This window comes from Rattus norvegicus, chromosome 19, assembly GCF_036323735.1.
Source record: "Rattus norvegicus strain BN/NHsdMcwi chromosome 19, GRCr8, whole genome shotgun sequence".
Taxonomy (NCBI): domain Eukaryota; kingdom Metazoa; phylum Chordata; class Mammalia; order Rodentia; family Muridae; genus Rattus; species Rattus norvegicus.
Window position 1 is genome coordinate 14,833,551 of NC_086037.1, and position 27,009 is coordinate 14,860,559.

The following is a 27,009-nucleotide window of genomic DNA, read 5'->3' on the forward strand; positions in this document are numbered from 1 at the left end:
TTTCTGATCCTAGAGTCCCTATACCCAGCCACTTGTCCCCTCTACAGCCAGACCCTACTTCTGCTCCTAGGCACTGTCTTGGACTTCCTTCCCTCAGGTGGCTTCTCTCCTTTGGTTGCTACAGAAACCTGTTATGAGGAAAGGAACAGGGAGTTAAGAGTTCAAAGTCATCTTCCCACTGATGTTCTTTCTCAGAGGTCAGTGGGACACTTAAAGAGTTTTGTGTATACATTTTATTAAGCAAGGGACAATCATGCATCAGACACAGGAAACTAACAGCACATCTACTGGACCTCCTTCAACACCTGGGCATCTCTTCTGGCCTGTGCTTCTGTGTGCTGAAACCTGGGGACCAACTTCCTGTGGTGTTTCCCAGGATGACTATGCACATTACTACACTGACGTAAATCCTCAAAACTCACAAACAGCAACAGGACCGACCGCCACAGGAACGGTTCTCCATCAACAGATACCACAGACCAGCAAGCAGAAGCATGGGAGGGTGGTGCTGTGGTTCACACACTTCTCTTTCCTCACTAGGGCAGGTGACCCGCTGGAGAAAACAAGGAGGCAGCAGGATGGAAGAGGAAAACTAAAACCCAGTCCTTGCATTAAACACCCCAGCACATTTAGACTAGAAGAGAGAAGTTTGCCAAGAATGAGGGCCACTTTGGACATCCATCATCAATAGCCCTGGCTGTCTAGGCCAGCATCAGATCCAGCCGTCTCCAGGCAGGTGTCAGCCAGGCCCTCAAGGGCACTAAGAGCATTAACCATGAAAAATAGAACAAGATCTCTGCCTCTTTCCTGCCTGACAGCCAAGCATGTGTATGCCCTGGCTATGCTCACGCTGGGACCCCTGCTAGATATTAAGATATAGAGACCTGATAGTTGATTAGGACCCTGTTCGAAAAGGAAGATACCGGATATTTCCCTCTGGCATCCATATGTGCATGCAGGGTTGTACAAGCTGGTAGAATCTCTCTCTCTCTCTCTCTCTCTCTCTCTCTCTCTCTCTCTCTCTCTCACACACACACACACACACACACATTCAAAGTTTTGAAGCACAGCAGAAGTATCTCTGGGACTCTAAGCCTGACCAGCCTCATCTGTGAGCCACAGCTTCTGTGTGAGAGCTCCTTTGTGTGAGAGGCATAGGGTGACTGAGGAAGGTTGCTGGTGTCCATCCCTGGCCTGCATGTGCATGCATACAGAGACATGGACACATGCACATGCTGAGTACCCCTCATCCAATCCTGAAATCTGAAAACACTGAATTTCAAATCTAGGTGTTCTCCTAACCTACACCTTCCCTCAGGAATTGGAGATGAGGCCTTGCAAGAATCCTCAACCAGTGAGACTGGCCCAGACCTTCTGAGATCCATTCTGCCCCAGGAGAACACAGCAGGTGGTATCAGGACAACACAGAAACTCAAGACTCCAGCCTGATGCAGGGACCGCCTGCTGGGTTAGGAGAAGACTCAGCATCAGGTTCCTGAATGAAAACATCACCTCAGAACACACGGGGTCGCTGTGGCTATGCCTTCAAGGCATCTTCAGCAGCAGCTTAAATGGACTAGGGATGACTATGGGAATCTGCCTGCAGGGTGATGTGAGAATCCTTTTGATAAGGCTTGGTCGCTAGATGTTGCCATAGAAACCCTTGAACTCTTCTTGGAGTACAGTCCAGGCAGAGGCTGAACACAAAACATTCTGATTATGAACTGAGTTTAACAGATAATCCGGAACCTGAAGGCCACAGGCCCAAAGGTCTGCACTGCAGGGGTGAGGCATCACTGCAGGGATGACCACACACTGCAGGGCTGAGGTGTCACTCAGGGGATGACCACACACTGCAGGGGTTAGGTGTCACTGCAGGGATGACCACACACTGCAGGGGTGAGGTGTCACTGCAGGGATGACCACACACTGCAGGGGTGAGTTGTCACTGCAGGGATGACCACACACTGCAGGGGTGAGGTGTCACTGCAGGGATGACCACACACTGCAGGGGTGAGGTGTCCCTGCAGGGATGACTAGGAAGCTGATTGAGCTCCTCAGGGCACTCCCTGTCCTGAATGTGCTTCCTTCTAGGTGAGCACTGAAGCTTTCAGGGAGCTGGAGGCCTGTGTGGGCAGCAGTAGAAACTGCTAGCCTTGTTATTCACAGCTGAAACTATCACACAGGGCATTCCAGAAGTGAACACCACCAAAGTGGGGCCTTTCACAGCATTCTGGGTAGGATGGCACAAAGCCCCATGACAATTTCGCCTGTGATCCATACCAAATGTCTGCTGTCAGTGCCTGTCTCTTAGGAGCCACCTGGATGATTCAGGGGATGGTCCTGAAGAAAAGGCTTGGCAAAATTGAGGTCTCCAAAGCCAGAGGAGCAGTGAGGAGGTGCAGGGGCCGTAGACCATGGAGACTGATATATGCTGATGTTAGACTACCCAGACTCATCCCTGTGTCCAAGTCTGGATGTCACAGAGGCATCTGGCAAAGGTCCCAACAGTTTCCTTCAGGATTCAGCTGTCTCCCTACTTGCCGTCCACCTAACCCACTTCCTGTGGTTCTGGAATTCAAGGACTTCATCACCTTTTTCGTTTTCTTGTCATATTGCAGGTACTGTGACTCGACCACTCTTCCTCCTGCAGGAGACACATCATTTGTCACAGAGCAGGACGGCTGCACCAGGAAGACCCATAGCATAACCAGGACGCTACAATGAAAACATGACTGGCCCTTCATGCTGAATGACAGGAAAAGCACCCGGCCTTCTCTTTGTTGCAGACTGTTATGAACAGGGCACTAGTACCCTTCACAGGATACTTAGTGTTTATAAGACATTTATAGAATTCATCTTGTATATAGGCCATTGGGCTAGGAGCCAGCATCAAGGCATCAAGTAGGAGGAAATACAGAAACATTCTAGGAAGATACAGCCAGGGGCCAGTTGGATGGCTCAGTGATTGAGGACCAGAGTTCAGATCCCAGCACCCACATGGATGTTCACAGTCATCTGTTTAATCAGATCTAGGGGATCCCATGACCTCCCCAGCTCCCAAGCATCTACATGTGTGCGTCTTAGACTCTTCTCACTCACCGTGAAACAACCTAAGCCACAAAACATCCCACACCTTCTTGGATGGGCCCATCCCTGGGGGAGTCTTGTGTGTTCTGGGCTTCAACTCTAGGAAGGATTGGCCTTGTTTTATAGGATGTCTTATTACTTGTATCAGCAGAGAGAGAGAAAAAAAAAAAAGATCCAGTCCTGGAACCCTAGAGGACACTGCCATGATGTCACTGCTGTGCTGGCATAGGCTTAGAGATATCTCCATGATCCATCCGAGTCACCTAGAGCTCAGGGAATGATGGAAAAGTCCATGTGAGTTCGCCCAGCGCTTGCAACCATGAGAAAGTTTGGAAAACACAGGGCACATGTGGTGTTTGATCCTGGGTCAGTTCAACCCTCTTGAGCCTGCAGCTAAGACAAACAGTTACACTGGCCTGAGTGCACAGGCCAGATTTCAGAACCTGTTTGCCAACCATGGAACACTCTGGATTCCTCCTCTCAGCTGGACCTTGATCTGCTATACCTCATCCACCCAAGCTTCTCAAGAAATGAAGCTACCAGGTTAATACAACAACAAACTGAAGGCAACAAGAGCCTTCAGCCGCCCTGTGGCAGTAAGGTCAGTCCATAGGTCTCCTGTCCCTGCACCGTCAGTACCTGTGAGAGCCATGGCCACCTATTCCCTTCCAAGGTGAGAACAATTATACCCACAACCTTGCTTTCAACAAATCCTGCCTTGGCCATTGGTGGGACCCTCATGAGACTCAATCTGATGCAGGCCTCCTCAGACACTTTGGCTTCCTTTCTGGCTGCTGGAGCTTCGGCCCTCTGGCCTGGCCTAATGTAGGATCAGCAACATCCAACTCTGTCGGGCCTCAGCCATCCCACATTGGGGGCCCTGCTTCACTCCTAGGTGCATTCTTTTCCCACATCTCTTCAGTCTCTCCCTCATCCCTAATTCCCCTCACCTCTCAGGCCCAGCCCTTCAGTCTCTGATGGAGACTGTCCTGGAGGGACAGGAGCCCCTCCCCTGAGATACTCTCCCACCCCATGCTGCTGGGCTCTGACAACTCTGCCCTTGGGCTGACTCATCTCTACAGGCACAGCCTGCTGCTCCCCTGCCCCTGCAACCCACTTCCTAGCTCTGCTTCACACAAACACTCTGAGATCTCTACACTGGCTTCCCATTCTAATTTGCTCCCTCTCTGTGCTCCAGAAGTTCTGCTGCTCTCTCTCACCACAGCAGGACCCACCAAGACACTGCTCCTGACCCCAGCAGCCACCAGCAGCCCAGGTCATGGGGCTACTAACAGCTTTGGCCCAGGACTCAGGGCTCCTTCCTTCTTCAGTATCGAGTCCAGGCTGAGACCATCTGGCCTGCTGCTGGGTCCTTGAAACCCTCAGTCTCACAGCCTCTGGGCACTCTGAGCCCTAGTCCTTAAGGCTAACAAGTAGCTGCCCAGTCAAGCAACATGGGCCTCACTGGCTTCCTGGTGTGCCATGATGCTTTCCCTGCATGGTTGGGGCTGTCCGCATGCTAGGATTATGTCTGGAACTAGACCTGCAGGTAACACCTGAGGGGTTGGCCAGGCTGTCCTCCTACTCCTGTTCTCAGGAGATTCTCCTGACTAAGCCTCCCAAGTGCTGGGATGAGAAGTATGTGCCACCATGCCAGCTAGGGATCTTCAGGTGTGATGAAAGACTGGGATCTGTGGTCCTGGTTACTTCCAACAGTGGGGACACCAGTGTTCTGAGCATTCTGTCATCTAGGACTTATATTCCATGTACTTCACACGAACACTGTGAGACTTCTGCACTGGTTACCTGTTCTCTTTGAAACCTGTCTTCAGGTATCTGACAGTGGGAGTCTCCATGAAGTTTTTGTCACCCTGAGGATGTGGCTATATTAATAAGCTCAGGCAGCATGCAAACACAGCAGAGGTTACAAACAAGACTACCAGGCTGGGGCCACTAAGTGATAGAGTGCTCCTTTGGCATGGTGAGGTCCCAAGTTCTCTTGCAACCAACATCTGCTGGGGATGTAGCTCAGTGATTAGGCACTTGCCTAGCGTATGTGAGGTCCTGGGCTCCATCCCTAGGACTAAACCCTCATCCCGTACCCTGAACTCACCAGGTCCAGGCATCACTGTCAATCCTGAGGGCTTGAGTTTGATCCTTAGGCCCTCTATGATACAAAAAGAAAAAAAACTCCCTTGATTTGTGTTTGACCCCCACATATGTCATGCCCACCCCACTTCGAGTGTACAATTAAGGAAAGCATGAGTAAGTGGTTGAGAGGCACTCACTGCCCTTGCAGGAGACCCCAGTTTGCTTCTCAGCACAAACTGCGTGTGACTCAGCAGGTCTCAGGGTAGAACTGGATATGTGACCCTGTGCTAAAGCACTGTCCTGAGTGGGGACTGCAGCTTCTGAAGAGGAATGCAGGCCTGGCCTCCAGACCTCCACCTTCAAGTCCTGTCTTGATGCCCTGGCAAAAGAAACTCCTTCTCTCCAGAGGAGCACTGCACTCAAATGACACCTCAGTGATGAAAACTATCTGTCCCCAAAGGCATGCCACTGAGCAGAGATAGCTTCCGTCATGCACCTCTGCCCATCCCACAGTTCCTCATGTCAATAACTCAACCTTTCATGAAGTAAATGGCAATGCATGAGGTAGGATGATCAGTAGTTTACTGGCCAGTCTGGGCTCTATGAGATGCTCTCCCTGAAATCAGAGCCAGCAAGAAATTCAGCATGAAAGCTCTTTGTAAAGAAGCTCAATGACCCAGAGCTGAGCCTGGGACCCCGCACGGTAGGATAAAGTGACTCCCATGGATTTTCCTCTACCTTCAACACTCATGCTTTGGCATGCACACCCCTACAAGGAGATCAATACACATGGAATAAAAAAATTAAACAGAAACATTAATGAAGACAATGCATACAATGTATTAAAGGATCCCGGGAACACTCATTTAGCACTTTCCTTTCCTTTGTCTTGGGAACAGCACTTGCACCAGAGACTGGAGACTTCCTGCAAGAGAGAGAGGAGAGATGCACTGTTCATTCAGCTGGAGAGCTGTGCAAAGACCAGAGCCACCCGCTTTTACTGACAGTGTGAGCTGGGCCCAAGTGTAGGCTGTTCCTACTAGAGGCACCACAAGAAGAGGACCACCTTCCTCAAACCTTCCTGGAAGTCAGAACACGGGCTACGGACGTCCCTCAATCCTCAGATGACTCTCTTTCAGCGATGGCTCAGAGCCTGTTAGGACAGAGAGGGACCAGAGCTTCCCCCCAAAGCAAGATCCCTGTCTTATCTGACAGTTATGAGGGCTTAGGGATGGGACAGAGGATGTGACAAGGTTACATGTAGCGCAGGGCTAGGTTAGTAAGGCAATCAAAGAGGAAAGAGACCTGGAACATTCCTCATCTGTTCTTTTTGCTCTGTTCGTAGGGATGAGGTGGCAGTGTGGGGTAGAGGACTAGGACACAGCACAGCCTTCTCTGCACATGGTTAGCTTTCTAGGCTGCCTGGTCACTGTGACAAGCAACTTTTCAACTGTGCCACTCTACTACCAAGGCTGACACAACTGGTGACCATGTAACAATAGGACTTTACTGACTTAGGGACATCTGGAATCACACAATGATCATGTGTCACAAAAGAGTTTTTTTTTTTTTGTTTTTTTTGTTTTTTAAGAAAAGGATTTTAAAAAACTATTTATTTTGTCCATCTGAGTACGCTGTCCCTGTTTTCAGACACAACAGTAAAGGGTAGTATATGAGAGTAGAAATGGTTGTAAGACACAGTGTGGTTGCTGGGAATTGAACTCAGATCCTCTGGAAGAGCAGTAAGTGGTCTTAACCACTGAGCCATCCCTCCAGCCCCAGTATATTGTATTTTCAATATTGTTTGTTTTTATTTCTTTCTCACCTATGTCTGTATGGCGTTTCTGTGAGTACAGGTACTCATGTGCTTGTGTAAAGGTCAGGGACAACCTGAGCACAAGTCCTCACCTTCTCCCTCTCATCCATGGCTGTGTATGCTAGGCTAGCCCTTCCCCTAATCCTAGAGACTGTCCACTTTAGGCTCCTATCTCCCTGTGGGAAGGGCTGGATGACAGACTCTACTGCATCCAGGTTCATGTGGCTTCTAGGGACCTAAACTGTTGTTGGGCTTGTTCAGATGAACATAAACACCATTTCACAGCCCTGGCTGGGCCAGGCAGAGCACGGGTCTTTGCTGCTCTTGCAGAAGACTTGGGTTCAGTCTCCAGCACCAGGGTCAGGTGGCTCACAACCACCTGAGACTCCAGGTCCAGGGACTTCCAACCTCTTCTGGATAAAGCTACATGGCAAAAGCGGGGCTGGGAGCTGGAGGCTTCTGGTGTTGGCTTCTCCCTGCAGTAGGGGGCAAATCATGGGCATGTGAGGTAACATGGAACCCTGTAATTCTTTAAAGTCCAGAAGCTCCTGATTTCCCTCATGGTGCCCCAGAACCTGCTCACCACACATGGAGGCTTCAGGAACATGGCCTTGTCCTGACCTGTGTGCACTCTGCATCCTCACTCTCTACCCCATGCTTTTCAGCGTTGGAAGTCTCAGGTGTAGGAGGCGCCAACCATAGGCCTCTTCCCTTAGCATTTCAGCATTTTACCCACTTGACCTTCACCAGGCATCCTTTGCTCTACACAGTTACCTCAGCCTGTGACCCTCATCCTCCAGACTCTAATGAAGCAAACACCCATGTGTGTGGAGCTCTCATTGTTAGCCAGGGCTAAAGGGGAAGGCAGCAAATCCTTCATGAACTCTAGAGCTCCTGAGGCATAGGAAAATGTCTATACCAGTGCTAAACTCATGCTGACCTGTAAGACTACATTTTTCCTTTAAACAGAAGGATGTGTGGTGGTGGTGGCACAGGCCTTTGATCCTAACACTTGGGAGGCAGAGGCAGACAGATTTCTGAATTCTAGGCCAGCTTCCTCTACAGAGCTAATTCCAGGTCAGCTACACAAAAAACAACACTGTCTCCAAGAGTAAAACAAAAAGAGAAAGAAAGAAAGAAAGAAAGAAAGAAAGAAAGAAAGAAAGAAAGAAAGAAAGAAAGAGAGAGAGAGAGAAAGAAAGGAAGGAAGAAGTGAAAGAAAGAAAGGAAGGAAGGAAGGAAGGATTCATATTTTGTATACAATGAGATGCCTGCCTGTCTATACCTGAACCACCATATTAACTATAACTCTTGTCACATCTGTATTAATTCAAATACTGAAGGCCAAATGGTTAAATCTTAATGACTATACAATTGGGGGGTGGTGCTGAAGAGATGGTTGGTTTAGTGGCTAAGAGCAGAAGACCAAGGTTCAGTTCCCAGTGTCCACATGGTGGCTCCTATTAACCTGTAATTGAAGTTCTAGGGAATCAGTCTGGACTTCACGGGCACCACACATACCACATGGTGCACAAGCATTTATTAGGTGAAACACTCAGGCACATAAAATATATAAATAAAATATATGGTTAACAGACACTGTGATTCAGGAAGTTCTTAGTGACTTTGGTTATCATTTCTCTCTCCCAGAGACCTGTCTTCCGCATGGCTCAGCCTCCCTGGCTTCTAGGACATTCCCTAGCTCTGTGGAGCATGAAGTACTCAACACCATAAGCCAAGCATTGCAAAGCAAACTGCACCTTTACTACTACACCTTCACCATGGCTGTGTCTAAAGGGAGAGACTTGGAATCCCACAGAGGCAAGGCCAAACCTGTTGGGCTATGTGAGCCCAGCCACTCAATAGTCAGATCTATTCCTGTCCTTGGCTATGGCATGAGGCTCTTAAGACAAATTAATCTGAAGGATATCAACAGCTATGCTGTTAGACCTCTCATTGCTCTGCCCGACCTCCAAGCTTCGTTTTACTGGCTCAAATTCACACCCGAACTCCTCTCCTGCCTCAGCCACCATCAGCTCTTCTACTCCTCTCCACCTGTGCTCTGAATAATCCACACTAAGGTGGACGTTAACCTCTCCATGGACCTCCAGACGTATGCTTGTGATTACTCTTTATTGGCTGTTTTGTATTGGTTCGTGGGCCCTTCTAGTCTCATGCAGAACACTGCTCACACATTTTGGATCTTAAAACATCCTCTTGATTGAGAATCCTTACTAATGACTGACTGAGCCTTCCATCCCTGAAGCCACCCTCTGTCTACCAGTCCACGATGAGAATCCCCACCCTAACCCCAGGGTGTCCAGTTTCATCTCAGAAGCTAGACTCTGAACTGCCCAATATCTTTTGGATCTCTGCCTCTAATTCTCTGTTAAATCGTTCCTATTTTTTTTTTTTTGGTTCTTTTTTTTTTTATTTTTTTCCGGAGCTGGGGACCGAACCCAGGGCCTTGTGCTTCCTAGGCAAGCGCTCTACCACTGAGCTAAATCCCCAACCCCCCACACCCCCAGTCCTCTTTTCTTTAAAAAAAAAAACACACATTTTGTTGTTTATTTTTTGAGTCAGGGTTTCTCTGTTCGGCCCTGGCAGTTCTGATATGCTCTCTGTAGACCAGACTTGTCAGGAAACCAGATATCTCCCTGCCTTGGCCTCTTAAGCACTGGGATTACTGGATTTTGCCCGAAAATTTAATTAAAAATTATTTAGTGGCAGTGCATGTTGGCACATGCCTTTAATTCCATCCGTTGGGAGGTAGAGGCATTGTGAGTTCCAGGACAGCCAGGGCTATATATTAACACCTTGTCTCAAAGAAAACAAGCCAAAAATGAAACAAAAATGTTGCAATATGGTCTTAGGTATGTAGCTGAGTCTGTTCTTGAACTCTGAATCCTCCCACTTTCACTCAGGTGCTAATCAGCAGGCTTCTGTCTTGACTTTCACTGAGCACTCAGGGCTGCCAGGACTGTTACCTCTCCCAGTGTAACTCCTGACTCTCTCATCAGCATCATCACAAAACTCCTGCTAAGAATTAAGGAAACCTGAATTCTAAGGAAGAGTCGGAGCTCCAGTATTTCCAAAGCTCACTCTAATACAGATGGATCCTATGCTACAGTAAAATGGTCACAGCTGGAGGTCTTAATTCCAGGACTTGGGACAGAGGGGTTGGAGGATTTTGAACTCAAGGTTATTTTTATGTTATATTGTTGCTCAAAGCGAGTTGGGCTGCTATAAGATACCCTGTCTCAAAACTATACCAAACACACCTAAAATGAAACAGAGGAGTTTGAGTGGGCACAGATGGGAAAGCTCGGCACTTTATGGCTAAGCCACCTGCTGCCAGCACCAAAGTCCATGCACAGCCCCGATTCTGAGCTGCCTCTGGGACCCTGCTCAGGAGAATGCACCAAAGTAGCTCAGATCCAGGGCTTTTGGTCTAAGAGGAATTCAGGCAGTCACTCTTTGGATGCCAGTTCTCCAACTCAACTGCCTGTCAGCCCAGGATCTGGTCTTAGTCATGGCTTGGCACCCCTAAATTCCTCCCAGCTGTGCTCTGAACTCACCCTGTGCCCCATTCTGATGAATCTGCCATTCTCCATGGGAGTAGCCTCAAGAAGTCCCTCACATCTGAAGCACCACTCTGAGTGCACTAAATACTGCAGGGGAGGGGCGTGGCCAGCAGAGCACCCACCCCTTTCAGCTGTAGAACATTTAGCTCTAGAGTGAGCACTGCTGGGCATTGTGGAACTTAAGCAGTATCCCAGCCTAGGCCTGGGAATAGCCATTGACACCCACACTTTCTGGAGTGATATTGTCTCCTGATGATAGAGTCAGGCCAGGAGCAGCAACTGATGTTCACGAGAGACAAACTTTCTTCACCACCTGCCCATGCTGGCCCTAGGATCTGGGCTTTTTGGGTGACAGGAGTGCTGAGCCCCCCAGGTAGATGGGTTTTCAGGGGTTAGGTGGTTATTGTCACCAAAGGTATCCACAAGGATAAGTCATACTGTACTAATTCCCATATTAGATCCCTTCTCACGGGTCACAGAGGCCATGCTGGGTCCTAAATGTGGACCCAGGTTCCTGCACACTTTTGAGGAGACTTGTCAGGGCGCAGGCTTCATGACATTTTGTTTGAATTATTTTTGGGGGATTTTATTTTTACTGGTGGGGACAAACCTAGGGCTGCCATGTGCTGGGAAAAGGCTTTGCCACAGCTGTAGATCATCCCGAATTATAAACTCCTAAATTCTTCCAATCCTGGAAATTTCTAGGTCCCTCACATGATGCAACCTTTGGGGGATTCCTCACATAGAATCATGGGGTGGATTGCATCCCAAAGAGAGAAATGTTCCCCAGTGTCTGCCTGTGGCTGTGGTGATGAGAGTGCTGACCAGTGGATGGCAGGGCCCATGTGAAACCCTTTTGGTTTCCACTTGAGTGGAATCTTCAACATGCCTTTTTTTTTTTTCTTGAAACACAGGTTGCCCTGGAACTTACAGTCTTCCATCACTCTGACTCAGTTTCCCATGATTGGGCTCACAGGCTTAAATTACTATGCCCATCTATGTTTTTTTTTTTTTTTGTATTTGTAAATCTTCTAAAAGCCAGAAGGATCTAGAATTTAAAATTTTGCGGTCCAAGGCATTTCCAACAGGGGATTCTTGACCTAGGAGTATCCAGACCAGTTTTTATTGTGTGGGTACTTCATTCCCATAACAGCTTATGCTTGACAAAGAGTTCCAAGGTGTGATGTCACTGGGCATCAGGCGGTGTCCCAAATAGCAGCACTAACTTAGGTTGTATTTAGGCTGGAGAAACTTACTAGGACCCTGGTAATCCTAGCACCCTGGGGCCTCACATGTCCTTAGTCTGATCTAGTGATGAATCAACTGCTCTTGAGGGTGGATTGGAATTCTAGTCACTGTGAGGCAGGAGCATTAGTATCCTACAGCCACTCTGGGCTCCATAGGAAGATCCTGTTTCAATAGTAAAAGGGGTCACCTGCGAGTTCTTACTGTCTTCCCTGAGGCCTTTCTGCTGGAGTTAGAATAGCTGTCTCACCAAGTTGAAGTAGAGGGCAGAATGTTGGTGCCTTCTATAATGAGGACTAGTGATAGTTAGTCTATGGAAATTCTAGAAAGATATACAGGTATTTATGTCCTGTGCAAGGGAATTGCTGGCTTCCCTGGGTCCTTTGCCTTTAATTTGTAGTCCATGGTGCACCTGGGAATGTCCCAAAACCAGGCTGCACACAGCGCTTGTCCCAAGATTCTCACTTGCACCCAGTGCCTGCCTGATTGTCATAAGTCTGACAGAGCCACTGTATGCTCTCCTGACACCTGCGGAGAGCAGTATATGGGACCCTACCATCCCCACACTGCCCATCAGTGTCTACAATGTCCCTATATGGCACTGAGATGGTCTAAGCTCCTTCCTGCCTATATGCTGCATCAGATTCTGACCATTCCTAATTTCCTCCTCTCACACCCACACTAGAAGCCCTGTACCCACACTAGCCCCAGCTGGCCTGTTGCCTACTGACATCTCATGGACTCTGCCCCAATCCCCTGCCCTGCCCTGCCCTGCCCTGCCCAGCCCTGCCCCGCCCCAATGCCCTGCCCCGATGCCCTGCCCTGCCCTGCCCCAATGCCCTGCCCTGCCCTGCCCTGCCCTGCCCCGCCCCAATGCCCTGCCCTGCCCTGACCTGCGCTGCCCTGCCCTGCCCTGCCCCACTCCCCTGCCCAGCCCTGCCCTGCCTGCCCCAATCCCCTGCCCTGCCCTGCCCTGCCCTACCCTGCCCTGCCCTGCCCTCACTCAGATGACAATGTGGACATCTCAGGACAGTCACTGGACAATGGCTGACACACTTGTCTGAAGACTGGAAATGTTTCTCGATCTTGGAGAGGAAAGAAGGACCCTCCAAGTACACTGTCCTCTAAGGAAGTTTATTCAGGTGAGGGATGACAGGGACTGTTTTGTCTCACGTCACACATGTCAGTAGAAAATATCCTAGGTATTGGATGGCGCTGTTAGCATTAACAGAACAAAGCACATAGTGTTGTGAAGATTAACAAATTATGAGTAGGATTAGAAAACCCCAAGCCTCTTCCAGGTCCTAAGAGAGCAAAAAATACCACCAAACACAGCATTAATGTGGTAGGTTGGTTAAATCTAGTTACTAGATTCTAGTGTGATACCTATGACTTTTTGTGTCATGCTCAGCTTATAATGACTAGAGGACCTAAGCTTGAGAGTCACCAATGCCTCTCCCTTGCTTCTCCAGCTGCTGAGCATTGAAAAGCCCTAATGAGACAGCATCTGTTTGCAGACATACTGAATAAGTCTTCTGCACTTTATCTCTCTGAGTCACCTCCACTCTCAGTAAGTCAGTTTAATTCCATAAATTGTAAATGAGTCATGTGGAAAATATACTTTCTCAATACAATCACAGATTTCCATGAAAAAGGTGAAACATGAACTGTCCCACCTAAGTTCTGGGCTTGCACAGACCTGCTCTGCAAAAGAAACATGTGGTAACAGCTGCAGTCTGCATTCACTATGGGTGGTCTTGAGGTCCTCCATAAACTGCATAGATTAAGATAATTATCTTGCTTTCTATCAAAAGAATTCATTATGCCAAGTTGGCCTGTAGAAGGAGGCTAGTCTCTTCTGTATTTTATCAGATGTGCATAATCTATATGATCATCGATAGTAAGTGAAAGATCTGTTTGGAATTGAAACTGAGTGATGCTGGAGGATGATTCTGAATGCACAATGAGCAGTGGAGGCACCAGAGCCCAGTATGGATGCCTAGCAGGCTACCACATTGAGCAGGCACCGCTCAGCCACCTGTACATACACATCTCCTGAGATCTCTCTCCTTAATTGAAGGTGATCGTGTCCATCTAGTATAGCACATGCCCTGGAAGGACAAAAGCTACCTACAGGAGCTGTAGTGATGACTCACAGGTTAGAGCATCTGCTGCTCTCTCAGAAGAACCACATGGTCCCTAACAATCATCTACAATGGGGAATGCTATTCCCTCTTCTGGATCATGAGGGAAATGCACTCAGGAGTGGCCCAGACATACATTTGAAAAAAAAAGATCCATTGAGTTAAATGATAAAAATAAATATAATCAGCAACAATAAAAAACACAGCATATGAATGATCAAGTGAAACAGCACCTATAAAAACCTATTTCCCAAAATGACGTTGATGGTCATTATCTTTGTGGTTTAATACTAATGCTGTATTGGAAGAAAAACTGAGGCACATGGTTCTCCATTAGGATTATTCTATATTCCTTTGTGATAGTTGTCATTTTTTCTGCAGCTCTACAGGCATGAGTGTGTGTTACTCAATATCTGGTGCACACAGTCAATAAGGAATGTGTGTTGTAGACTGATATAGACTAGGATGAGCAGAATACATGACAGCATGGATACAGTATGTCAGTGATTACATCATAAAGTGTGTGTCCATAAAAAAAGTCACATTATCCACACAAAAGACACTATCACCATGTGTACCCCTTGGTGGCTTTGAATTCCCTATTTACCCATGCTGCCTGGACCATGCAAAGATCCATACCCAGCTGTCAGTTCTAAGTCTACAGGAGTGGAAAGGACCCTTAAATAAGAAGGTCTTAAGAGTCAAGAGTTACAAATCAATTTTTATTCATAAGGAATACAATTTACAAAAAACAGGCATAAAATGAACAACTAAAATGGTATAAAAATGAAAAACAGTAACAAGAATATATAACTATGAAATAACAAAAAGAAAACTTCAATGAAAATCATAACCAAAAACATTTCTTAACAGCATTTTCTTAATGAACATTTAGAAACACAGTTGTAGTGCTGTTTCTCCTCTAGGACAAGACATCAAGCAGTCCCCTCAGATGTCTCTCAAATGGTGTTGTCGGTATGAGAAAGGAGAAAGACCTCAACCAGACAGGCTGGCATACGGATACATAAATGTAGGGTCTCTAAACATTGAGGAAATTATCTGAGAAGAAGAATATTCACCCAAAAAAAGTATTTGACTGTGAGGATTGTCGTCACAGGGAACTCATGAGAGAGAAACTCATTCCTCAGGGGGCTGTCTTCCTGGGATCCGTCCTATTCCATGTCTCCTGCAGTTCCTGAGACCTGGGAGGAGAAGGCAGCTATTAAGACACGGATTTGGTGGGGACACCCATACCAGCTGTCAAGTTGCTGCCTTCTGTCCCTTCAGCTGCATTGGACAGACAGCACTGATCTTTTCACTGAAATCATTGCTGATATCTATGCAGGCTGGGGAACATCACCAGCAACCCTCACAGTACTGTGGGAGAACAAGCTGCTCCTCAGACTCTACCAGTGCAAACCAAGAATGGGGAAATGGGGAGAGACCTAATTGGGGTGCAGGAAGAAAGGAGAAGGCCACATGATACCCAGAGCAAAGCCAATGACCAGGACTCATTTGCCATTTGCACTTGGTTCTTATCCCTACAAGGTGCTTCCAACCATCACATGACCCCTGCATGACCTTTGTCACACGACCAAGAACTCGTTCAAAACTCTTCATAGCATCCAATCTGTGATAGGGAGATGCAGTCATGTGATATGTTATTCCTCTGTCACCATTTCTGGACTGCAGTTTCAAAAAGGGCAGAGAAGTATAATTGCCCATAATTCAGTTTCTGAAGAGTGGTTAACATCCCAGAATACTTGTGCATAGACAGAGCAATGAATAACTCTATCACATGAGGTGGGTGACTGACTGGGTGTGGGGAGATTAGAAAGGTGATAGGGGAAACAAAGTTGTATCCAATAGGCAAATGGTATCAGACATTGTTAATCTGACTCAGCTGCTTGTTCCTACCACATTTTGCTGGGTCTGGAGGTTGCTGGTATTCTCCTGTTCGTCTTCATTATTCGGGTTCAACTCAAACAAATATCGCTGTAACTCCTTGCTCTCCTGCTTCAATGTGACCAACTTCTTCTTCATACATGCCTGGTCCATCAGGAGCCGGCTGTGCAGGTTGCTGGAAACACACTCTGCATAGTAAGATCCTGAAGCCTCTTCCTCCCATTCCAACTGCCATATCCCACAAACTCCACCAGGACCCAGATACCCATAAAGACTTCATAGAATACATCTCCATACATGTATGGCTGCTGCACAAAAAGCAAACGGCCAATCCAGGGAAAAATAAATTATTTCTGTGACCCAAGCACTAATAAGAGTCCATGTCTGTCCAAAAGAACAAGGGATCTACAACTACCCATGAGAGCCCAATGCATCGGGGCAACATCAATTAGTAGTCGGCAAATAACCACAAGAGGACAGTAGAACCAAGGGAGGTCATGCTAACCATGTGGTCCACACATTCAGCTTTGTTAAACCTGGTATGACCCCAGAGGCCCAGGTCGGCCTAATAACACTCTGATGCCTGAATCAGTATAGATCTATCCAGAGCCTTCTAAAGATGCATAGACACTGTGGTGAGAAGTCACAGTCTCTTATGGAACTGAAACTGAGTCCAAAAGACCCACGGCACAGTGATATTTAAACAGCAGAAGAGATGGGCCCAGAGCTGCAGACCCTCCGGTCCAGAACAAAGAGAAGCAGACATGGCCATTCCACAAGTGATGGGCCCTTCTGACCAGTACTTACTGATAGAAGTTAATCTCCTTCTCGAGCTTCTGAAATTTCTCACGATGTTCAATGTTCTTTGTGTCTAAGTTGTGCAGTAATGACATGACCTCTTTCTCCTTTATTTTCAAGTTTTCATAAAATGGATTTGGCCTGAAGTAGGGGCTGGCCCCAGGAAGATAGAACCCAATGAACATCGAGGTTTAGGATTATATGAACTCAGGCTGTGCCCTGTACAACCCCAGCCCTGTAAGGACACTTTCTGAATTCTACATATTTGGATCTTCTTCAGCTTCAGAAACTTGGAATTGTGTGCCCAGGACAACAGAAGCTAAGCACCCAGATAAAGGGTTCCCTGGCTCACTTTTTTCAATCAGGAGGGCTGGATCTGCATTCAAACCTGTTATGCTGTCCAGAGCCTAGGCCCCAGAGCTTACCCAACCACACACACACACACACACACACACACACACACACACACAGACACACACACACACACAGACACACACACACACACACACACACACACACACACACATCCAGAAACCTCTGATTTCATTTTTCCTGTTGTGACAAGTGGAATGCTACAAGCCGATAACTAATATTCTAGAGGCAGACAGTACACATAATTTTGGAGATGGGACCAGATATTGCCACAAACTTATAATCTGCCCAAGGCATACAAATGTATAGACAAATGTGACCACACAGGCAAAGAACTGTACTGTTGAAAGTGGGGCTCCCAAAATAAAGCACTTACACCTCCATGAAACTATTATACAGGTAAATCCTGAGGTCAAAAAACAGACCCCTAAATTCCAAGTGTGCAGGGACATAGAAACATCTAAAAGTTGTGCATATGCATGCAGACCTGTGCACACACAGACACACAAACTGGGACACACCCACAAGAAAAGAAAAGTAAACAGACTCAGAGAATGAGAAAGAGAGACAAATATGGAAAGAGCACAATGAGAATCAGTAGAAATGCATGCACCATTACTGTCTCAGAGTGTAAGGCACAGAGACAAGAAGGAGCAGGCCAGAGCCTCAGGCCTTCTAGTTAAGCATTGATATGAACAACCTGGGACCTGTCACCTAAGGCTGCTGCCAGGAGATGATAGCGTTCAGTCACCTTCCTAGCAAGTACAAACACTCTCCACAAACTCACAGCACCTAGAACCTTGCAAAACTACCACCTGTCAAGGGCTTTCCAATTGTACACTGGGAACCCATGCTCCAGTGACTTTATCCCTGAAATCTTCACTCAGATTGCAAGTTCAGATTTTCAACAGGCAGAATCAGAGAGTTCATTTTCAATCTCACTCCTCAGTAAGGGTCAGGTTCTGAATCTCCTCTCTATGGGAGATGAGGTTTAGAACAAGGTCGTTTGTTTGGAGCAATGCATACCTCTTGCTCATGGATCCACCTGTCACATAAAGGAGGCGATCTGTCAGCTCATTTCTCTCCTTGGTAGTTAGCTCCAGTTCTCTATTCAGCCTCTCCTCTTCCTCGTTGGCCTGCACCTTGTTTAGGACATTTTCAGGGGATGACGTCTGTCTGCAGGCCGCTGTAGGTAGAAGAACACAAGTGAACCCGCATGGGGTGAATGCATAGAGCATACACAGACCACAGTGAGGTCCAAACAGGAGAACATGCTTGGAAGCCAGTGTCACTGCAAGGAGTTTGGTCTATGTGTAAGAGGCATCCTAAGTGGATCACAGTTCCCCCACTACTATATAGAGACCAAGAGATGTAAGCAGCCAGGTGTTCCCTATGCCCACCCACACAGGCTTACAAGTACCAGAGAGATGCCTTCTCCAGGATTATTATCAGGTACGCAGGCTACAACCTGGTTTCAGGACCCTCACCCCTCTGGTTTCAGAAGTCAGATCATCAATTCAGCATCCACAATGAATTGATTGATCAGGGATACTCAGATATCCTACACTGTTACTCTAGTCCAATAACTTTGCATTAAAAAGTCATGTAGGGGGAGGACATGGTCAACAGATTTATTAATTCCCCCTACTGAAATGACAAATGCCCCAGAAGTACCAATAGGTTACAGGCTCTTTCTCTACCTGCTCCATATAGTTTGGCTACTGTAGAAAAATATCTGCCACACAGAACCTCTAATATATGAAGGTAAGATTGGCCCCGTCAGCCAGAGGTAGTCAAAGGAGTTCTAAGAATATAAGGTCATGCCAGGAGCACAGTTCTCTCCCTCTTACTACTGTCAGATAGTCACTGAATTTAAAGAAGCAATGAAAGTGAAGTACATTGATGCCCTGTTTAATTCAGAAAAGTTATACCCTCCATGCCTCCTGATGGTGTTATTATATCAATTTAACATACCGAATGCACTGTAAAAGTAAAGACTAGAAGTTCACCCAATAATAGCATAGGCATTGCCATATCCTCCATGTGGTTATGGAGAAACTAATAATGTGAAAACCTTGACTTTCAGGAATTGTGATAATCATGGAATTCAATATCTGTGGAGATGTTCCAGTGGTTGTGGCCCATTGCTATAAAGGCCAGCTGAAGGCCCCCACACTCACCCCTGAGAGGAAGCTCAACATACACTGCCCAGAACTTACTCCACATTCCCCATGTCCTGTGTCCATCATTACCTTTAGGTTTCGTTTGCTTCACTCTAGACTCTTCTCTATCAACATCAACTCTCCCAAAGTGCCTGAGAAGACGGGCAAACATGCCTGTGGATATAGCCTTTGGACACTAAGAGAAAAAGTAGGGAATTGGTTGTCACAACGATACTGGTGACATCACAGGGATTCCAAGGTCTCTCTAGGAGACAATAGAATGTCCACGAAGGGACGTCTGATGTCACGGAGAACAGACTTTGCCTCCCTGCTAATGTTCTCCCTGTACTGAGCAAAAGCTGATGTGCCCTTTTCAGGAGACTTCCCTGTGGCATAGCCACTGAGCACCACATGCTTCCAAAGCGAAATTTGGCTCTAGGCTTGATTGGAAAAACCTAAGTCATTGCTATGTATCTAAATGAGTGCTTCCTCCCCAATCCCTGCACAGAAATGTTTCATCCTACCTCAAATTCTCCTCAGTCAGCAATATTACCCATTAAAGATTACTGAGAAATCACACCAGTTACTATAAGTAGCCAAAGAGGTCTCCTGTCTCATCATGTGCAGGTGCATGAAATCACACCCAGAAATAGCCTGTAGGGTAGGTTGCGATGTGGGTGTGTGTTATAGGTACAACCTGAAGCTTTGTGCTTAACATTTAACAGTTGCCACCGGATTCCTTAGGAGAAAGAATTGCGTTCATTATGGTCCTGGCAACAATGTGGTGATCTGTTAGCAGAGGAAACTGAAATATTGGATCCACCAGTGAATGCACCCTCAGGCTGAGTGTGGGGCTCTCCTCTCTGCACCTAAGTTACCAAAGCAGGATTGTTAACAGGCCTCTCTAAGCTATAACGTATGATTTCATCTGAAAAATAAAATAGTCAGCAGATGTGTGTGTGTGTGGGGGGTGCAGCCAAAGGAGTAGGACAAGCCTAGAGACATAACTCAGTGGACAGAGTAAGAAACAAGCATCTTCACTCCTGTTTCATGGATCACCCCACAAAACACAAACGCATCTATCCTACTTAAAAAAAAAACCAAGTTATTTTATTGAATGCATACACTAATATTGATTACAGTATTAGTAGCAAAGCTCAGATTTTGGGGGCAGATCCATGACTTGAACTATCTTCCTGACAACATATAAAACAATAAATAAATAAATAAATAAATAAATAAATAAATAAATAAATAAGAAAAAACAGAAAAATAAAAAAAACACAAAAAGCACAAGCCTTTCATGTGAAGTTACAGAAGAGTGATCCAGTGGTCACTTCTGACCAGGCCATTTTAGCTATGACAGTGCATAGTGACCCTTAATTTGATGGGTCCTATATAAAGCTTTGTGCAATATTGTCATTTTAACCAACCTCATCCAGAACATACATAACAACACAGGATATGATCACAATGTCCTTGCTGTGTATCAAGTTATTTTTCTATGTCCTTGATTGTCAGGCATATTACAGCAACAATCTGAGATGGCTGGTAGACTTGGAAGAAAGTGGATATGAAAGATCCCCGTTTGATATCAGTACAGCCATTTCTTAAGCATGAGAATCTTTTAAGCTGGCCCTCGCTTAGCCCCTACACATTAGACAATAGAACAGAAAGTACAGAAAGCACATTCCCACCCATTCTCTAGGAAGCTGCCGGACCATGAGAACAGAGGGTATAGAACATATTTACTGCAGGGCAATTAGAAGACAGGAAACATCTCTGGGAAGCTGACTGACCACTATAGAAGTGAGATGTCCTGGGTACTGAATGTAGCTGTGCTATAGGCTGACATAGCTATAGCCTTGTCCTGGGAACTCCAGAAGAGAAACACCTGACAAGACAGATATCCTTGGTCCTTGTCCTGGGAACCCCAGGATAAGAAAACATATATCAAGTCAGAAGTCCTTCGTACTGAAATAGCTGCATTGATGTGGTTACGGCCTTATCCCAGGAATTCCAGGACGAGAAAGATCTGCCTAGTTATCCTTGGCACGAAATAGCTGAGCTAAGGAAACTGTGTAATCTTAACTGACTATTTAAGCTGTATATTTCTGTTGTTTGAGGCTCCTCACATCCCTCCTGTGTGAGGACCGTGTCGAGCCCCAGTGCATTGGTATCCCAAAGTAAACCTCTTGTTTTTACATCAAGACTGAGTCTTGTGTGTTCATGGGGTGGTGATTGTCCTCAGGACTGGAGCGAGAGAGAGTCTCCTCTGTCTGAGGGTCTTTCAGATAAAGCTATAGTTGTGGGTTACACACCTCAATTCTCATTGGCTAATGCTGTCCTCACAGTCCTTGGAGGCCCCTTTGTAAGACTACCTGTTGGAAAGTGGAAGCAGCTTTATTTGAGCTCAAAGTGAACAGGACGAGCAACGTAGAGAACAAGATGGGGTAATTGAGACCCTGTCTAAAACCAGCACTGAAACCCACCCTCCATTCAAAGCATCATCTACCAATTCTTGAATTTTTACCATTCTCTGCCAACCAGTCTTTCATTCAGGAAAGGTAGAAAAGAACTGGAAATGATCTTTGTATTCTAAGGACCTCGATCTGTCTTTCCTTAGGTCCACGTTAAGAACAAATGAAATGGGTATCACCATCTGAATAACTTAATATTACCTACTCAGCATTTCTAGCCTAATACTGTGCCTATGACAGTCTCAAGCTTCCCTGAGTGTTGCTGCCCCAGCAAGAAGAATGAAGTTCTATGGTCAATCCCCAGTGAACCATTCAAGGGGTTAGAAGAAAGCCATCAGAGATACTGCACTTCTTTGTCCTTAGATTAAATCAAGATGATACAACGTGAATCTAGTGTGCTATTCAACCATACATCTTCCTCACAACCCCACCTATCTGAGGTCATTGCTTGGCAGAATTCATGCCCCACCATCCGAGATATTTCTTGATTCATTGCTGCCAAGGGCCAGGTTTCCTGAGTTTTGTTTTTTATCGAATTGGGTGTAGTCAATCATAGTTGCCCTCTGTAAGAAATGACAAATATCTATAATAACTGAATATTCTGAAGGTTTTTATACTGGTTTTATTATACATATAACTGTGAAACGGAAAACATACATATTTGATCAATGAAATGAGTAAGATTGATTTAATGAACAGAAAAATGGATGGTACTTCAAAACTTCCATGATTACATATTATCTATTTAATTCCCTCCACAATAGCAAGAAACAGACATTATTATTTACTTAAACCGAGAAAATATTAATTGTTTGGCCTGCTTTTCTGAGCTTCCTTAATGTATATTTAATTGACAGAGCTGTGGTTTAAAATTAGGGTCCATATTCTTCTGTTTTAAATGTGTGCCTTTTCTTTCTATTTTTTTCTCCATCTTTATTAAATTGGGTATATCTTATTTACATTTCAATTGTTATTACCTTTCTGGGTTTCCAGGCAAACATCCCCCTAACCCCTCCCCCTCCCCTTCTGTATGGGTGTCCCCTCCCCATCCTCCCCCCATTACCACCCTCACCGCCAACAATCCCTTTCACTGGGGGTTCACTCTTGGCAGGACCCAGGGCTTCCCTTTTATTTCTAGTGGGTGCTGCTCTCCCTGCTCCGTGGGAAGTGGATGGGGGGAAGGCCCGGGCCTGAGGTGAGTTGGAACTGGGGTAGAAAGGCATAGGGCCTCCTAGGTGAGAATGCCAAACCACCACTGCTGCTGCAGCCACCATGGAGAAGCCCTTGTTCCTGCTGCAGGGAGGAGAGTCTGGTGCCCACAAGATGGCTGAAGGGGAGCTGAGAGTGGACAGCTTCATCACCCGCCTGCTGGAGGTATGAGGATATCGTCCGGGAAAAATTGTGCAGATGACTGAAGCAGAAGTCCGAGGGCTGTGTATCACGTCTCGTGAAATCTTTCTTAGCCAGCCAACAGCTGTGAACACAGGTTTCTTTTGTAGAGCAGGCCTGTGCAGGCCCAGAACCTAGGTGGGACAGTTCAAGCTACCCTTTTTCCATGGCCAATCTCAGATCATATTCAGAAAGTATTTCTTGGGCTAAAGAGATGGCTTAGTGGTTAAGAGCACTGACAGCTCTTCCAGAGGTCCTGAATGCAAATCCCAGCCACCACATGGTGGCTCACAACCATCTGTAATGAGATATGATGCCCTCTTCTGGTGTGTCTGAAGACAGTCACAGTGTACTTGTATATAATAAATAAATAAATAAATAAATCTTAAAAAAAAAAGAGTGTTTCTTCCAGGTGATGGATTTCCAATTTATGGAATTGAACTAACTTACTGATGGTGGAAGTGACACAGAGAGTTAAAGTACAGAAGGAATAATCCAGAATGTCCACCAACAGTTGCTGTCACACCAGGACTTTTAAAAGCTCAGCTGCTAGAGAAGCAATGTAGTCTTTGGTTATTCTCAAGCTTAGGTCTTCTAGTCATTATAAGCTGACCATGACACAAAAAGAGTCATCTATATCAAAATAGAGAATAGTAACTAGATTCACACCACACTATCACATTACTACTGTATTTGAGGTTCTCAGTTACTATCTAAGAACCTGGAAGAGGCCTGGGTCTTGCTACACATACTTATAATTTATGTCCCCATTGTCAGCTGAGATTCTTCATGCAGCCTGGGGTCAAGGAGGTCATCCCACAAAGCACAAAACACCCATCTCAGATAAACATGTATGGTTTATTGAATCCAAAACATCCATGAATTTCAGCACACAATTAAATGTTGAAACCTAAGGATAATAGATAGAGAAGAGAATTAAGATGTCTAGTTCATAGATCCAGTAAACACCTTCAACAAATCATAGCAGCAAACTTCCATAAGGTAAAGAAAGAAAAGGCCATAAAGGTGCAACAAGCCTACAGAACATCAAACTAATTGTACCAGAAAAATTCCTCCATTCACGTAATAATTAAAACGCTAAATGCACAGATCAAGAAAGAACATTAAAAGGTATAAATATCTAGTAACAAATAAATTCAGACGTATCTGAATTACACCAGACTTCTCAACAGAGATTCTAAAAGTCAGAAAATCTTGGGCAGATGTAATGCAGACACAGGCTCCTATATCCAGCATAATCCTCAATCACCATAAAAGGAGGAACCAGGATATTTCATGACAAAACCAAATTTAAACAACTCTTTTCTCTAAGAAAGCACAACAGAGGCTAATAGGAGGAAAACTCCAAGACAATGAACTAAACTATACCCAAGAAAGACCAAGAAATTAATCTTCTCTCAATAATTAAAAAAAAGATAAGCACACAAACATAATTTCACCTATAACCAGAAAAAGAAGAGAAAGTAGCAATCATTGGCTTTAATATCTGACCAGTTAATCCCCAAGCTCCCAGGGGCCAAACTGCCAGCCAAAGTGTATGCAAGGATGCTCTATGGTTCAAGGTGAGGCCTATTGCCCCACCAAATGCAGATCCTAGAGGTGTGAGGTGGGGATGGATATGTGTGGGTGCAGGAGCACTGTCACATAGGCAAAGCTGAGCAGAAATGGAATGTAAGGTTTGATGAGGGGAGTGTGGAAAGCAGGACAACAGTTGAAATGTAAATAAATAAAATAACCGATTAATAAAAAATTGCCAAAAATAAAATAACAAGTAAAAAGGTAAATGAAAATTAAACCAAACCAACCAAACAAACAAACAAAAATCCCTGTAGTGGATTGGCCTAATGCTGCTTGTATTTTAATGCTAATTTGTTGAACTCAAGACTGGTTAACCCCAAATAACTGACCCTGCTCCCAGTTAACTGTGATTATAAAGAAGCCAACACCAACAGCCAACAGCCCAGAGATGGGGGAGGGGAGCTTTGAGGGCTTTGCTAAAGAGGATCATGAGGAGGGAAGAAGGAAGAAGAAATTGCCAAAGAATAAAGGAAGAACATGTGTGATGGAGAGGAGAGAGGAAGAGGACAGCAGCCATGGTTAAGAGAGAGGAGAGCCTGGTCCTGAGGGCTGTCCAAGTGGAACAAAAACAGTCAAGATGCTACACAGTCAGTAAGAGCAGCTCTCAGGCGAGCAGAGATCAGCAGAGACCTCAGACCAACAAGCTACGCAAGCATAACTCCATCCAAACTCCCACTCAATATCCCGTATCCTCCATGGGTCTGGCCTCAGTGTGTGTCCTGGGTCAGCACATGTGTCTGTCTCAGCTGACATCACTCTGCCCATCAGCCCGAGCCCCAGGAAGCAGCGAGAAACTACAGCAGCCCACCAGAAGGGTTTTTGCTGTGGTTCTATGAAGTCCCAACAAATGCAGCTCAACTACAGAATGCAAGGCAGACCAATGCATGTGTGTCCTTAGTGCAGAACCCTTCATCACGTGTCCTTTCACATGCGTGCTTTAGCAGAACATCCTTTTACCTGTGTCTGCCTCAGTGAAACATTCCTTCACACATCTGCCTTAGCCTTTCACCTGTGTCCACTTCAGGGAACCACTCCTTCAGGTGTAGAATTTCTCTAGATTAGCAAACCGCATACAGAACATTCAGAACAAAACAAGGTGTGTGGTCAGCATGTCCTTGAGCCTAGTCCCTTGTCCTCGTCAGTGACAGCAGGCGTGTTACAGCAACAATATGAAATGGCTGGCAGGCATGGAACAAAATTGCAAAGGTATTCTGGGGGATGTCAGACCGTACCAGCCAGCAGCTCAGCTGAATTTTTAAGTTTTGATGTTACAAGTGAATATACTTGACCTTCAAATGCTGAGAGAGCCCATTATAATATGAACTATATAAACTAGGCCAAGACCACCTCTAGGGCAAAGGCCCTCAGCCTGTGGGTCGTGACCCACACGGGGTCTCCTATCAGATAGTTTACACTACAATAAAGATTCATTACAGTAGCAAATTTACAGTTGTGAAGTAGCGACAAAATAATTTTGTAGTTGGGGTCACCACAGCATGAGGAACTGTTCTAAAGGGTTTAGGCCATAGGAAGGTTGAGAAACACTGCTCTAGGAATTTATGTTTTCTTTCTCTTTCATATTTTTCAGACAGAATCTCAAACTGTAGCTGAGATTGGCTTGGCTTGGAACACGTGTGTAGTTCATGCTGGCATCAGACTTATGGCAATTCTCCTGCTTCAGCCTCCTACTCAGGAGCCTACCAGGGTGAGATCACAACCACGGGTAATGGGATTGGTGTTCTTGGTTGTCAACTTGAGTGTACCTGGAATTAACTAATGCCAAATGGCTTGACGCCCTGTGAGGGGGATCTCTCTCTCTCTCTCTCTCTCTCTCTCTCTCTCTCTCTCTCTCTCTCTCTCCTTCCTTCTTTCTGTTTTCCTCTCTTCAACCCCCTCCTCTTGGTCCTCCTCCTCTTCTTTGTTTTTTTTTGAGACAGGGTTTCTCTGTGTAGCTCTGGCTGTCCTGGAATTCATTTTGTAGACCAGGCTGGCCTTGAACTCAGAGATCCACCTGCCTCTGCCTCCTGGATCCTGAGGCTAAAGGCATGAGCACCATTGGATTTTTTTTCTTAATTAAATTATTTGAAGCAAGAAGACCTACTTCTAATCCAAATATTTGAGATGAGGAGATAAATCTTTAATTCAGATCTTTTGAGATGGAAAGGCCCACTTCTAATCTTCGCCACACCTTCTTTTTTTTTTATTTTTTTCATCTTTATTAATTTGAGTATTTCTTATTTACATTTCGATTGTTATTCCCCTTCCCGATTTCTGGGCCAACAGACCCCAACCCCTCCCCCTCTCCTTCTGTATGGGTGTTCCCCTCCCCATCCT

At 45.8% G+C, this 27,009-nt stretch overlaps 1 protein-coding gene across 1 annotated transcript; it reads right to left on the reverse strand.

The window, feature by feature from the left end:
* Positions 1-14,678: 14,678 nt before the first annotated feature.
* LOC134483531 (disks large homolog 5-like) lies at positions 14,679-19,420 on the reverse strand. Its single transcript, XM_063278762.1, has 5 exons — positions 19,298-19,420; positions 18,072-18,231; positions 16,683-16,826; positions 15,888-16,050; positions 14,679-15,172 (listed from the first exon to the last, which is right to left on the reverse strand). The coding sequence occupies exons 1-5, from the start codon at positions 19,377-19,379 to the stop codon at positions 15,143-15,145; spliced, it is 579 nt and encodes a 192-aa protein (XP_063134832.1). The 5' UTR covers positions 19,380-19,420; the 3' UTR covers positions 14,679-15,142.
* Between the last annotated feature and the right edge of the window lie 7,589 nt (positions 19,421-27,009).